General features: G+C 33.0%; 1 protein-coding gene across 2 annotated transcripts; it reads right to left on the bottom strand.

The window, feature by feature from the left end:
* Positions 1-1,433: 1,433 nt before the first annotated feature.
* Positions 1,434-10,706, bottom strand: Oatp33ea (Organic anion transporting polypeptide 33Ea). Of its 2 annotated transcripts, none has more exons than XM_070292840.1 (8): positions 10,532-10,706; positions 7,816-8,008; positions 5,857-6,282; positions 5,219-5,454; positions 4,479-4,755; positions 4,008-4,203; positions 3,267-3,877; positions 1,434-3,055 (listed from the first exon to the last, which is right to left on the bottom strand). In XM_070292840.1, the coding sequence occupies exons 2-8, from the start codon at positions 7,994-7,996 to the stop codon at positions 2,862-2,864; spliced, it is 2,121 nt and encodes a 706-aa protein (XP_070148941.1). In that variant the 5' UTR covers positions 7,997-8,008; positions 10,532-10,706; the 3' UTR covers positions 1,434-2,861. The 2 variants fall into 2 exon arrangements, with proteins under 2 accessions (XP_070148941.1, XP_070148940.1); XM_070292839.1 differs by lacking the exon at positions 10,532-10,706 and adding an exon at positions 8,395-8,478.
* Between the last annotated feature and the right edge of the window lie 1,918 nt (positions 10,707-12,624).

Here is a 12,624-nt window from a genome sequence, read left to right as displayed (position 1 = left end):
TACGATACCTCGACGCGAATGACGTTGACCAAATTTAATGTTCGCGAGACGTCTCTTATTACTGAAAAAAAAAATCCAAAATCCGCTATGATTTATAAACATCGTATTTTTACACGATTCGCGCGACGAGATGTTTACGGAATCTAAAACGTATATATATCACTCGAAGGCTACCATATTTTTGGCCGCGTTTTAAAATTGAACTCTTCTTCACATATAACTTTTAACGACAAATAAACTAGTAATATATAATCATCATTTATATATATTATTTCGAAATTGCATACTGTGTAATCGTTTTATAGATTACTAACAATTTACATCAAACATATAGGTAAATTTAAATCACGTTAAAGTGTAAGTTGCTTTTTAAATATATACATAATTAATATCATAAATTTAAAAATCATTGCTTCTAAGATTTTGTGTAATCAGAATATATTTTTAATGTACATATATTGTGTCAAATAGAATAAAAATTAATCGATGTAAAATTAGATAAGATAGTGAAACAATTTTTATTCATTAAGATGCTATCTAATTAAGATGTCATCTCACGAGACATGTATATAAGTAGATTTGCTTTTGCTTTTAACATTTGCCTTTTTAATTTGAATAATATATTTCTACACCGCGCACGTGCGAGACACGTGTGTTTCACACGATACCATGAATTAATTCTGTCGCAATTTCTCTCCAGTTGCGCGATGTCCGGTCTGAATTATCTGACAAGTTAACTTGTAAAATACAAGGTTACTGCGCTAGCACATTGACAAATTTCGTTAGGCGCTTCAAGCGGTACAACCCACTTGCATTTGTAAATTACGCAGTATTCGTAGCAAGAATGCCGGACGAGCTACATTAGAATCGTTATTATTACACTAGAGCTAATAATCAAACAGTATTTTTCTCGATTTTAGTATCTTTAAATGTAATTAGTTCTCTATGCTTACTTATCCAAGTTTGCGTTGTTATATTTTATCATACGGCAAAAGAAACATTAATTTGAAAAAGAAACACGCTATATATATATATAAAATATAATACATTTCCATATCATGACTTCCCATGTGCACAATTTGGAGAAAGTGAAAATCTCGATGCGATCCAAGACAGCACGATCGATCGCAAAAACGGCGCGATTCTCAAGCTTAGAAGTGGTGGAAGGTGAGTAAACCGATTGCTTCCGGTCGCCTATATCACATGCTTCTGTCCTTCTTTATCGGGCAGTCTCGCTGCTAGTACAGATCGGACTGTACCTCGACTTAGAAGACGTTGATGAGATCTAGGTATATGAAAGATGGGTCAGGGTCATGCACAATGCAGCCGTGTACACACAACAGCAAAACTTCCTATAATACAAGATCGAGACGCAAACAAGCAACAGCTTTCATTTCTCTTTTATTTTCTTACTACTAATAACAAATTATCCTTATTATATATTTCTTTTTCATATCTCATTAAATATTTTAAAAATATTATTACGTTAAGGATAAAACCTATGATAAAAAATAACAATTTATACAAATATAAATCCGATTTTTAAGATTAAAATATTACAATAAATTAGTATTATAATATCGCAGTCAAAAATATAAAATTATGATTGCTACACCAAAAAATACAACCATTCTTTTCCTAAAATTTGTCTACGCGTATTTCTTCACATTAAATTATTTCAGTTATGTAAAGTATGATCGATAGAGGATTCTTGTTGAATCCTGAGAATATCGCAGCGTCCTGCTTCTCAGCGTCATCAGCAACGTAGCAACGAATTCTTCATCCTCGTCAGAATTGCAAGCCACCTCGTAGACCTGATTTTTCTTTATTTGCGACAGAATAAAGTAGAACGCTTAATCGTAATGCCGAAGCGCATCCTCTAATGGTGTTCCGAAGGATGCGATCGATAGAGACGACCTGACGTCACGGAAACGTCGCGGAATTCATTACACGGGCCGAGTCGCCTGCTTTAGCTGGGTGGGCTTAAAAATTAAAAGGCTCTCAAACAAAAACTCTCTTTTTACTTCCAACCTCGTGGGATGTAATCCCTTCGCCCGGTGATGCCCCGCCGACCCCCTCGAATTTCGACGGTGGCTTGAAAACAAGCCTCCAAGACTTTACCTCTATCTCCCATCTCGTCTCGGTAGCTCATTCTTTCTCGTTCTAAAGCCGAGGAGCGAGCACGGTCGATTTGCCGATGTACTTTTTCGAACAAACCCTTCCTTCTCGCGACTATCATTACGTTCTGCTTGCGGGAGATTTGGCGAATGATAAAGCAATAAAGGGTGAATACTTTATCGAAGCAACGGATCTGATCGAGCTCGTTTGGCCAAGTTGGATAAAAATAAAATTACGGAAATAGAATTAATGATTAATATAAAAACTTTTGATATATATAGAGAGAATTCTTTTATATAGAATTTTTGAATCGATCTTTTTCTTCTTTGCCAAACTTGCTTTTTATGATGAAAACCAGAATTAAATGCTTGCGTGAAAAAAGAATGACAGAATTTGATGAAACGCGAAAAGAAAGAATATGATGTCTTAACAAAAATATTCATAGTTTATTTACAAAGAAGTAGGAATAAGCACGATTTTGAAATAAAAGTTCAACAATGGAATTATAACAACTGTAACATAGCTTCCAGCCTTCAATTTCGATTCTCTAGAATCTTAAAAATGCAACAATTAAAATGCATTATGTCAGTATTTACACGATTAGCTGTCATCTAATGGAATCATTATTTTATTATTTATAAATCGTCGCAATGTTCAGCGTCAGTCAGAGTCGAAAAACCCGGAATATGTAAATTTCAGGTACCTAGAAAAATACACAAAATCCTACTTAACCACAGCAAGTGTTATAGATGACTATGCTCTATCCTCTGGTTTAAATTTCCATTGGCTTCTTTTTTCTTATCAATCGCGTTATTAATCGCGACATCTTCCTTCACCAACTCGCGCCTCTTGTCATTTTCCGCGGCGCCATATAGATCCAAATCCTTGCCGAGATAACAAACTACAGCATCGAATAATACTCCTATCATGGAAAATCCTACAACATGAAAGCATTCTTTATGATTGAAAGCAAATGAAACAAGAGACAATATTCGGACGTATTTGATCCGATAAGATAACTTTGATAATAAGCGATTAATAACCGCTATTTTTTATATCTACTGCATTTTCTTTTTATCTAATCGACTGTCAGACAAATATAATTAGTCAACAAAATGTTAGGTCGTTCACCCGGTTTTGATACTCACCGGCCGATGAGATGTTCACCAAGTATCGAAAATTTTCTCGGTGATGGAACCAACAGTTTCCCCTGGTTCCGCAGGATTCCTCCCATACTAGACAAGTCGAATCGATGATGGCTCCATAGATAATCGGTCCCGGAATCAGAGCCAACAACGAAACGATCATTAGTGTGACGCCCTGGGCGAAACTCTTGTCCCTCTTTTCAACGCTCCTGTAGTTCACCAGGACATTACTGATCTTGCCGGAGCAGGCCAGCGTGTGGATCACGCAAGTGAGCACCATGAAGATCAGATACTGCCCTTTGCAGTCGCTGATGCACGGTCCGGCTTTGACCTTGTCGAAAACCGCGGGGAACACTTGCGACTCAAGATGCATCTGCTGCTCCGGAATAAAGGATGATCTACTGGAACTAAGATACTCGAAACGACTATCGATTTGCTCCGGTTCGCTTAACGTCAGGCAACTGCAATTCCCGAACTGTTTGTCATCCAGGATCGTTCGACAGCCCGCGTGGCAAGCGGAGAAGAAAGTCGTCTTTGACGGTTCGTGACAAACTGGCGAATATTTTACACTCGCGCAATTGCAATCAGCGTTACAACCAGCCGTCAAATTCATTCTACAAACAGAAAGAAAAAAATCGCATAACAATATGTGATGTTAGCGAGTATGTAGTAGGGATGGGATATATTAGTTTGCGACTTTTTTATTTAGAAAATCGAATTGTAAAGATATACTGATATACTCACTGCATGGTCTCTAAATCCACACCGCGAATTCCGACATCCGAGCAACCGAAAAACGTAAAGGACACTTGTCCTGCGACGAAGCAAATGCCGACAAATACGTTCCACGCAAGGAGCGGTCTGGGACCCGGTTTGAACTTGCTGATTACTAATCCCGATAACAAAAATCCCAATACCATACCGACTAGTGATATGGGACCTGAGAAATAACGAAAAAACATAATTATGGCAAGTGTTTTTTAATCGTATTTTTCCGTTGCAAAACTTGGAATCAATTATTTTCTAACGGAAACATTATACGAAAAAATTATTTCACATTAAAATTTGATTTGTTTCATAACATATATCGAAATATATATTTTTTTTTTTGATAACGATTCTTATTAAACGTTATCGCGCAAAAAGAACTTTGTAAGAGATAGCTAATAAAGTAAAACAAATTAATACGAATGCATATAGATTAATTATACGTACCTGTTATCACAGTACCAGTAGCTGCGGACGTACTGAATTGAACTTCAAGATATTTCGCCAAAAATGTAATTTGGGCCGAAGCGCCGAGTATATAAAATACGGTGCTTAAATTATTGCAAGTTAGCAGCCAGTTAGTTAGCACTCGTTTCATGGCCTTTGGAAATTCACGAATGGTCGGTATATATTCAGCCGGCAGAGGAATCGGCTTTGTAGGTTCCATCGGTATCGGTGGCTTCTGTTGCAGCATTAAATCCTGCCTCAAAGGTATTTCGCCATCCTGAAGCAAATTGTCTTCGTTAATTTGATTTGTTGCTACTTAATTCTCAAAATTCTCTGCACATGAATTATCTATTTATATATTTCTAGTTTATAAATAAATCTTTAATATTTTTAAAAATCACGAAAAATTAATAATTTTTTTTTTTTTTTTTTTTAAAGAACTGCTTTCTTTATTTCTCTCATATAGATAGATAAATATTTATTTATTGCATGTTTACACAATAAATGAAGAATATATTTTTATGATAGATAAAAATATCATATATATATATATATATATAAGTTCGCAGTTTAAGATTACGGGGTACTAAAAATAATATTAATCAATATTATATATATGTTATGTGATATTATATTTATTAATTTAGAGTGTCTCAACGAGAAATAGCTCCTAAATAGCTCTTTACGTCATTGATAACAAAATCTTAAATTCAACAATATTGTAATGTCTGAATAATTACCTCCTTAGGAATATCCTCCGATTTGAGAAGATCACGTGGAAACATAGCGATGAAAACGGCGAACATACCCATTGTAACGCCGAGAATGATCCATCCGAGCCACCATGCGCCTAACCATCGCGGATCCTTTTGCGTAATAACGGGATGGAGCTTTGGGTCTATGTATAAACTCAAGCAACCATAGCCCAACAGAAATCCGATCGCCGGACCCACGGTGCGTAAAGCAAACGTAAAGCCTTACAAATATAAAGTTAAGAACCTAATGTTAGATTTTATTTCTCTAAATTTCTATCAATAATTATCGTATTACAGAAGATTTATAGCTTATATTGAAAAAAAAATGCTTAATTTACAAATATAATAATAATAGATATTTATAAAAGAAACAATTTGTAAAATTCAGCTGAAATATTCCAGATAAAACTACACGTGTGACGAGACTATTTTAAATTCACGTTCTCAGAATATCTATTTCTTATCTGTTTCGATAATAAAATCATTACAACGTGTTATCGAAAAGACGCTTTTTTTTTTATATCTACAGATAAAAATAAATTTAGATCTCAAGAATGATATATTTCTTTGCTAATTTAAAGATTATCAATAACATAATAAGTTTATCAATCGTTGATACTCACCTAAGAGCATAGGTGTATTTTTCTTCTTCGTGTTATCGTCTAGATACGTCTGTCCCAGACCGTAATAAAGGGTAGTCCCGATACCGAGAATAAACTGGGAGATGAAAACCAACAGTCGCGGGAGAAGGCTGATGCTCAACATAGTTTCGGCGTCGCATTGTTCCGGCTGGTCCGTTTGTGAACAAATTGTGAGATCATTCGGGACGGTCGTTATATTTAGTAGGGTCTGATCCAGATACTCTTTCGTCAATGCCAAGGCGTCCTTCCCGGGGCCGTATATGAAATGCGGTAGGGCCAACACGAGACAGGACAATGCGCTCAAGCCGACTCCAACCGCGATCCATCTCGGCCGATGACTAGATCCTCCGTAGTAGGTCAAGATCAGAGACAAGATCTGCGAGATCTCGTTACCCGAAAGAATCAGCCCTAAATGAGGACAATTCTGCTATATTATTATATTTTTATATAAATAAGTGTGAAATTTTTATAAAAATTTCTTTAGCGATTTAGCCTTCTTTCTATTCTATCGCTTTTTGTGATTGTCGAGACGGAGAAGCTTGATATAATCTTAATTATTATTATAATTTTATAATAAAATAAGGTGCGTATAATAATTCAAGAAATCGTTAAATATATATTAGTCCTATAGAGATATTAGTAACGCAGAAACTCTTGTTTTTTATAAAATGATAAAACTCTCATTAATTTTCTATGCATACAAATTCAAAATGTTCATAATATAGCGCAATTTTTATATCAGATATAATATATATTAGATGCTTTTAGATAATAAAATTTATTTGATTTGTATATTAAAGAGTGCAACATTGCAGCGTTGAGATACAATTGCAATTTGAGCTGTCTCATGAAAGCATGAATATCAATAGATGTATAAGTAAATAATTGATATATAAAGTTTATGTATAAAGTAAATTCGAATTATCAAATTATGTCGTTTTGTAGTAAAATTTCAGAAAGCATCTAATTAAAGGCAGTACAAAATATCTCATTAATATGAGTTGAAAATCTCTCGAAGGTGAAAATAATATTTAATTTCACTAATGCAAATGATTTGCTCTTTTCTGTTCGTCACATGCTGTATTTTAAACAAAGGATTACCTTATCATTTCGCTGCAATGCGTAAACGTCAGTTATTGGTAGACAGTCATCTTCCGATCTTAATTTTAATCCATTGAATTCTTTATATGAGTGTATTAAAAACATGTGTGTATATGTATTCGCCATTAATATTATATTACATCGTCTTTTAATACTGTATATACTATTTACACGTAAAAAATATTATCTTGCGTATTTTAAGGAGAAGAAGACTGATTTACTCTGTTCTATTTTATTTAATAAACTAATTAGTGATAATAAATATTTGTTTATGTATATTTTATCTCGGAGAATTATCGAGACATTTTTCCACACAAACGCGTTGACATCTCGAGCGTTCCGAATTCGTATGTATAATATCCGTCTTCGCTCGTTCAGTGAATGTACATCGCTCGTTGTACGACAGATTTGTCACTTCTATGATTGCGACACACTACTTACCTACTAGATAAACGCACACGGAAACGCCATTTGCGTGTATGCGCGAATACAAGTATAACCCGCGGATGCTCGGCTACTCGGCTTCGCCGGCAATGGAATCCGAGGCTGAAGGCGATTATAAGACGAGAGATGACGTTCAAAGTTCTGCTGTGTCGAGATAAAACGCGATCCTTTGAGCATGAATAATCGAGACTCCGCATCCGAGCTTTCTTTCTTTAGACAGTTGTCTAGCACGATGCCTAAGACGAATTAATCTCCGATTAGAGTTTTAATCGCGTAACCCATAAATGTGTGATGTGTGTATCTCCATAATTTAACTGTCAAATGAAGCAAATCGGGCGCGCTCCGCGTCTCTCGTGACGTTTTACTATACGTCGATTATATGGGAATGAGACTCACCAGTCGTACGACTGGGTATCTTGAATCTCTTCTCCAGAGTCGTCAAGGTGACAACGATGTAAATGAAGGCCATCGCCTGGACGGTGCCTAGCAGACCATAGACCGCGATGAAGTGCCTTGGAGTGGCCCGATTTCGCAACCATTTGGGATAAATCCCGCATACCCCGCAGTCTTTAGTCATACCGCCAGTAGCCTTAAAGAAGATTGATTGTCGGAATTTTTATTTTTTTTAATTTTTTTTTGTAATTAATTAATTTGCGTTTGTCTATACATCAAAGAGATGATCTATATCTAACATACTATTAACTATTTTCATCAAGCATACATAATAAATATATATATATATATATATATATATATATATATATATATATATATATATATATATTTCTAATCTTTAGATATATCTAATCATGTTAGTCAAATATTATTAGAATCTGGTTTTTATTTCAAATGATTTTTGCCAGATCAATCATATTTTGTATGAATCAGCGGCTTCGACAAGGGAGTTCTGAGAAATTAATTTTTGTGATAAAAGCATCGGCGATATCATTAATTAAGTCAATGCGCTATACAAACTATAAGCGATAACGGAAGTCGATGATGACTTGCATCGTTGATCACAGCTTGTCTGAACAAGTATCGGATATCGGATAGCGTAAGAAGAAGAAAAAGGTTGAAAGACCGCAGTTGTTCGCGATTGTTTTCAAATTGTTTGTGATCGACTGCCGCTCGCAGGCATTCAGTTGCCAGTGTGCATACAATTTCGTGCGCATTCGTGAAGGTTTGAAAAACACGGAACACGTGCGATAAGGCCCGTTATCTTTCATCGTGTAAACCGCGTAATTATTAATACGTTAATATGAAGATGTGATATAAATCTCGTTGCTTTACAAATACATCAGTACTTAGTAGCGACGATAGTAGCAATGATGTCTTTCAAATGCACGCCTAATGTTACATAACTCATTTTTTTTTTTTTTTTTTAACCAGAAGACATCGACCTAATCTCATTGATGTTTACAATATGAGCATCCACAAACAGAATGCGAACAAAACGATAAATCATGAAATACATATAGCAAAATTTTTTTTTTTAATTTATTGCACCTTTCAATTTCATTTAATTTATCAATTTCATTTAATTAATCTTTCGATTACAATTTTGTATATTAACGCGAACGAATCTGTTAAGGTCACGAATATCTTTCTTTCTATTCTGTATAATTATACAGTATTAATCTCTATCTGATTACTTACACACTATTATGAATCTATAAAAAATATATGCAAATTTTAATCAATCTGTTTTAATATAAATTAACTTAGAGATATTTATATAATAATATTAATAATACATAAAGAATAATAATATAGAAGAATAAAAAGAATAATAATGTACACAAAGAATAATAATATATAATAATATTTTCTGGAAAGAAAGAGATTATAATGTATAAATCTTGTTAAACCAATAAATAATTCAAATAAATCTTATACTTGTCTTAGTCTTGTCAAGCAAAATGAAATACTTCGCATTCCTAATATAACAACATCGATAACATTATACATTTCTACTTGTTTTTAAACAGAAAGAATAATCATAATTTTATTTATTTAATAATTTATTTATTCAATATAATCAATTCTATGCTTTTTTTATAAAAAAAAATAAAATTATAAAACATTATGAATCTTATAAATGTCATGATAATTATAGAATACATTCTTAATATTTGGCCAAACATTTTTAAAAATACGCTATTATATATAATAATGCAATTAATTAGATAATAATGACAACAATTATATTATTATATAATAAAAAGTTAGTTATGAGTGCAATTTTAATAATCTTGTATTCTGTTTTATGTATTAATGGAAACGCTATTCATTTTTTCGCGCAATTGTCTTCATTCTCTATGTATCTAGATTCTAGATGCAATTACTTATGTAATTGTGAGTTATCTCAAGCACGAGTCTCATAGGCTCAGACACGGATGCTAATGTAAAGTTTGCCAATTACTATTTCCGTCTCGTAAAGATTCCTGGTAAAAAAATTCATACAATATAAAATTCTATGATTATTTAATTTCGTAAGAAAAATAATTGTTTAAAACATATTGTACACAAGAATGTTTTCATTGCAACTCTTTTTTCTCTTTTTTCATCTGTTTCCTATATACAATTATACATATGATATTATGAATGCGAGTTGACATCATGCAATTATATAGTAACAACTATAAAGAGAAGAAAAAAAAAAAATTGTGCAATTTTATTCATATCGCACAATGAAATTATCTATTTATTTATAAAAGATAACGATTGATATTTTAATATCGAAAATAATTATGGTGCATAGAATCGTTGAAATTTTTATAAAATTATTAAATATATTTAAGATTTAAGTTTATCTTATTTCTCTCTCTTAATTATTTATATGAATACGCATTATCATCGTTTACGGTGGATAAATAATCGTTGCTCTCATTCTGAAAATTTAAATAGAAATTGTTTATACATTTCTATTATTCGTTATTCCTGAAGACAAAAATGCAATAACGTTAAATTTTATATTTTAAAAATATCTCTTTCAAAAGTGCTTCTTTTAAGTTCCGCATGAAACGTCATAAAGAAGTATTTATAATATGATATGCAAAAATACCTGTTTGATATTGAAAGGAAAGGAAGTGCGTCAAGGATACACTCTCACCTTGATCTTGGATTCGTGGACACAGGAGGGACTTCCGGGCCGCGATTTCCACTGGATCGCGATCCTCGAGTCTTTCCTCGCTCGCCAAGACGGCCCCTGTCTACCGGGTAGCTTGGAAATCACCACCACGCGCCGCGGCCGCTCCAGTTTGCACGGATAAACGCCGGATAACTGAGCCTATTCGGTGTATGTCAATGGCAATGCTCCCCTACTATTTCTTTATCAAATCGAATGATAAGCGGAACGTCATTCAAAGGACACCGCCGATCAGACACCAGTGCTGACATCTTATTACCTGCATCCCAAGTGATCTTACGCGGCTGCAACCGTAAGGTAGCGAGCGCATTTCGAGCGGTTGGAATCTGTGCTAAATAAAGTCCATAACGCGGCTGATGTATTGTCTGTTTTGACGGGACAGCATTAGCAATAAAAATCTAGTAGAAAATTACATCACTATATATGAAAAAAATATAACTAGTGTTACCATCAACTGGAATCGACATATATCTAAAGATCCATGGACAATATTCATAGTCAATTCTTATTTCAAGACCGTCTTAAGTAATGTCTTAAGATGCTAATACGGCTCTGTGATTGGTTTAGGACATCTTAAGATTGTGCTTAAGATCGTCTTAAATATAAGAACTGACTATGAATACCGGCCTATGTCGAATTATAAGTAGAATATAACTTTGCTAATGAAGACATCTTTAATCATCAGATTTTAATATAGCGTTATTTAATATAGCGTTTTTAAAAAAATTTATAATTTCTAAACCTTATTAAAAATTCGTAATTTATATGTATAATTATTGACAGTTTTTTTTTTATATATCTAATAGTTTATTACTTTATTAATAATTAAGCTTCTCTGAATCATGTATTCATATCAACTCAATTAAAATATATATCCGTAAATAAATGTTAAGAATTTATTATTAAAATCTGTTATTGTAAAGATGTAGGTCGCGCGTTAAGCAGAAATCTAAAAAAAAAAAATTATGAGATAAAGTTTTCTGAATTACTATCAGTTCAATTTATCTATTTTTATTATTTACTATCTCAGTGCAATTTCCAGATATATCTGACAGATAGATTCTAGAAAATAAGAATTTTTAATCAATTTATTTATATTTACGTATTTATAACTGCGTCAATTGTCATTTTTTCTATTTTTATAATTTCATAAATCTTTTTCTCAATTTTCTTTAGTATAATTTATTTATTATATTATTCTATATTGCATAATTATTATTTTACTTTATTTATCTCGTCATATGTCGCATTGTGATATCCGTATCGTAGATCAATGATAAATGAGCACTCTTTATATAAAGGATATTGCTACTTAAAGTATTGTTTTGTTATAAATTCTAACCATTCTGTACGTTAAAATTTAACAGTCTTATATACACAAAGAATGTAGAAATCGTAATATTGTAATAACGTATTTTCTAAAAATTAATTAATCAAAATTCTAATTTAAAAATGTTGAAAAATCACAATAATCTTCGAATAATTGAAACTAATCTCCACACTATCGTACATTAAGACTTTTGATGCTATAATTAATCTTTAGAATACATTGTTAAAGTTTTGTACGACGGTTGCTGGATACTCTGTATAAAGGAGTGCCAAATCATCGTGTCGTGTCATTGGTGGCGTTAGCTCAGTTATTTTTGCATAGTTGTTATGGTCCCGCGACGAGGGCGGCTCTCCCTTTTGCTTGTTTTTGCGAATCGTCGCGACGCTCTTTCTCGCGTCCGATCTCTCGCAAGGCCGTTAGATTTATCTTTAGCCACCAAACACGACGATGCCGAAATCTCTTCTGTCAGATGACGAAGCAAGTGTAGAACAACTTGGGAGCGTATATATAGATCCCGCTATTTAATATGATTAATAGATATTGTAATTATCGCGAAATGCAAAAATATCGCAAACCTTTAGGTTCGCATCAAAAAATTAAAAAAAAAAATAAAATAAAATAAAAAAAATAAATAAATGATGTATCTGATGTAGATGGTATTAAATGTGTAATATGTTTGTGTAAAAGCTGTTTGTTTCTTATATTAACAATTTTTGTATTCGATCCT

This window comes from Polyergus mexicanus, unplaced genomic scaffold, assembly GCF_030449975.1.
Source record: "Polyergus mexicanus isolate NDT 795.1 unplaced genomic scaffold, iyPolMexi1.0 SCAF_3, whole genome shotgun sequence".
NCBI classification, from domain to species: domain Eukaryota; kingdom Metazoa; phylum Arthropoda; class Insecta; order Hymenoptera; family Formicidae; genus Polyergus; species Polyergus mexicanus.
This window is presented reverse-complemented; position numbering and strand designations above follow the sequence as displayed.

Bases quoted from the DNA above. Each gene is read 5' to 3' on its own strand.
- Oatp33ea (XM_070292840.1), bottom strand. From the start codon at position 7,996: ATGACTAAAGACTGCGGGGTATGCGGGATTTATCCCAAATGGTTGCGA. The intron at 5,455-5,856 runs GTGAGTATCAAC...TATATTTGTAAG, and splicing joins AAATACACCTATGCTCTTAG to GCTTTACGTTTGCTTTACGC. The intron at 3,056-3,266 runs GTGAGTATCAAA...TTCATGTTGTAG, and splicing joins GGTGAACATCTCATCGGCCG to GATTTTCCATGATAGGAGTA.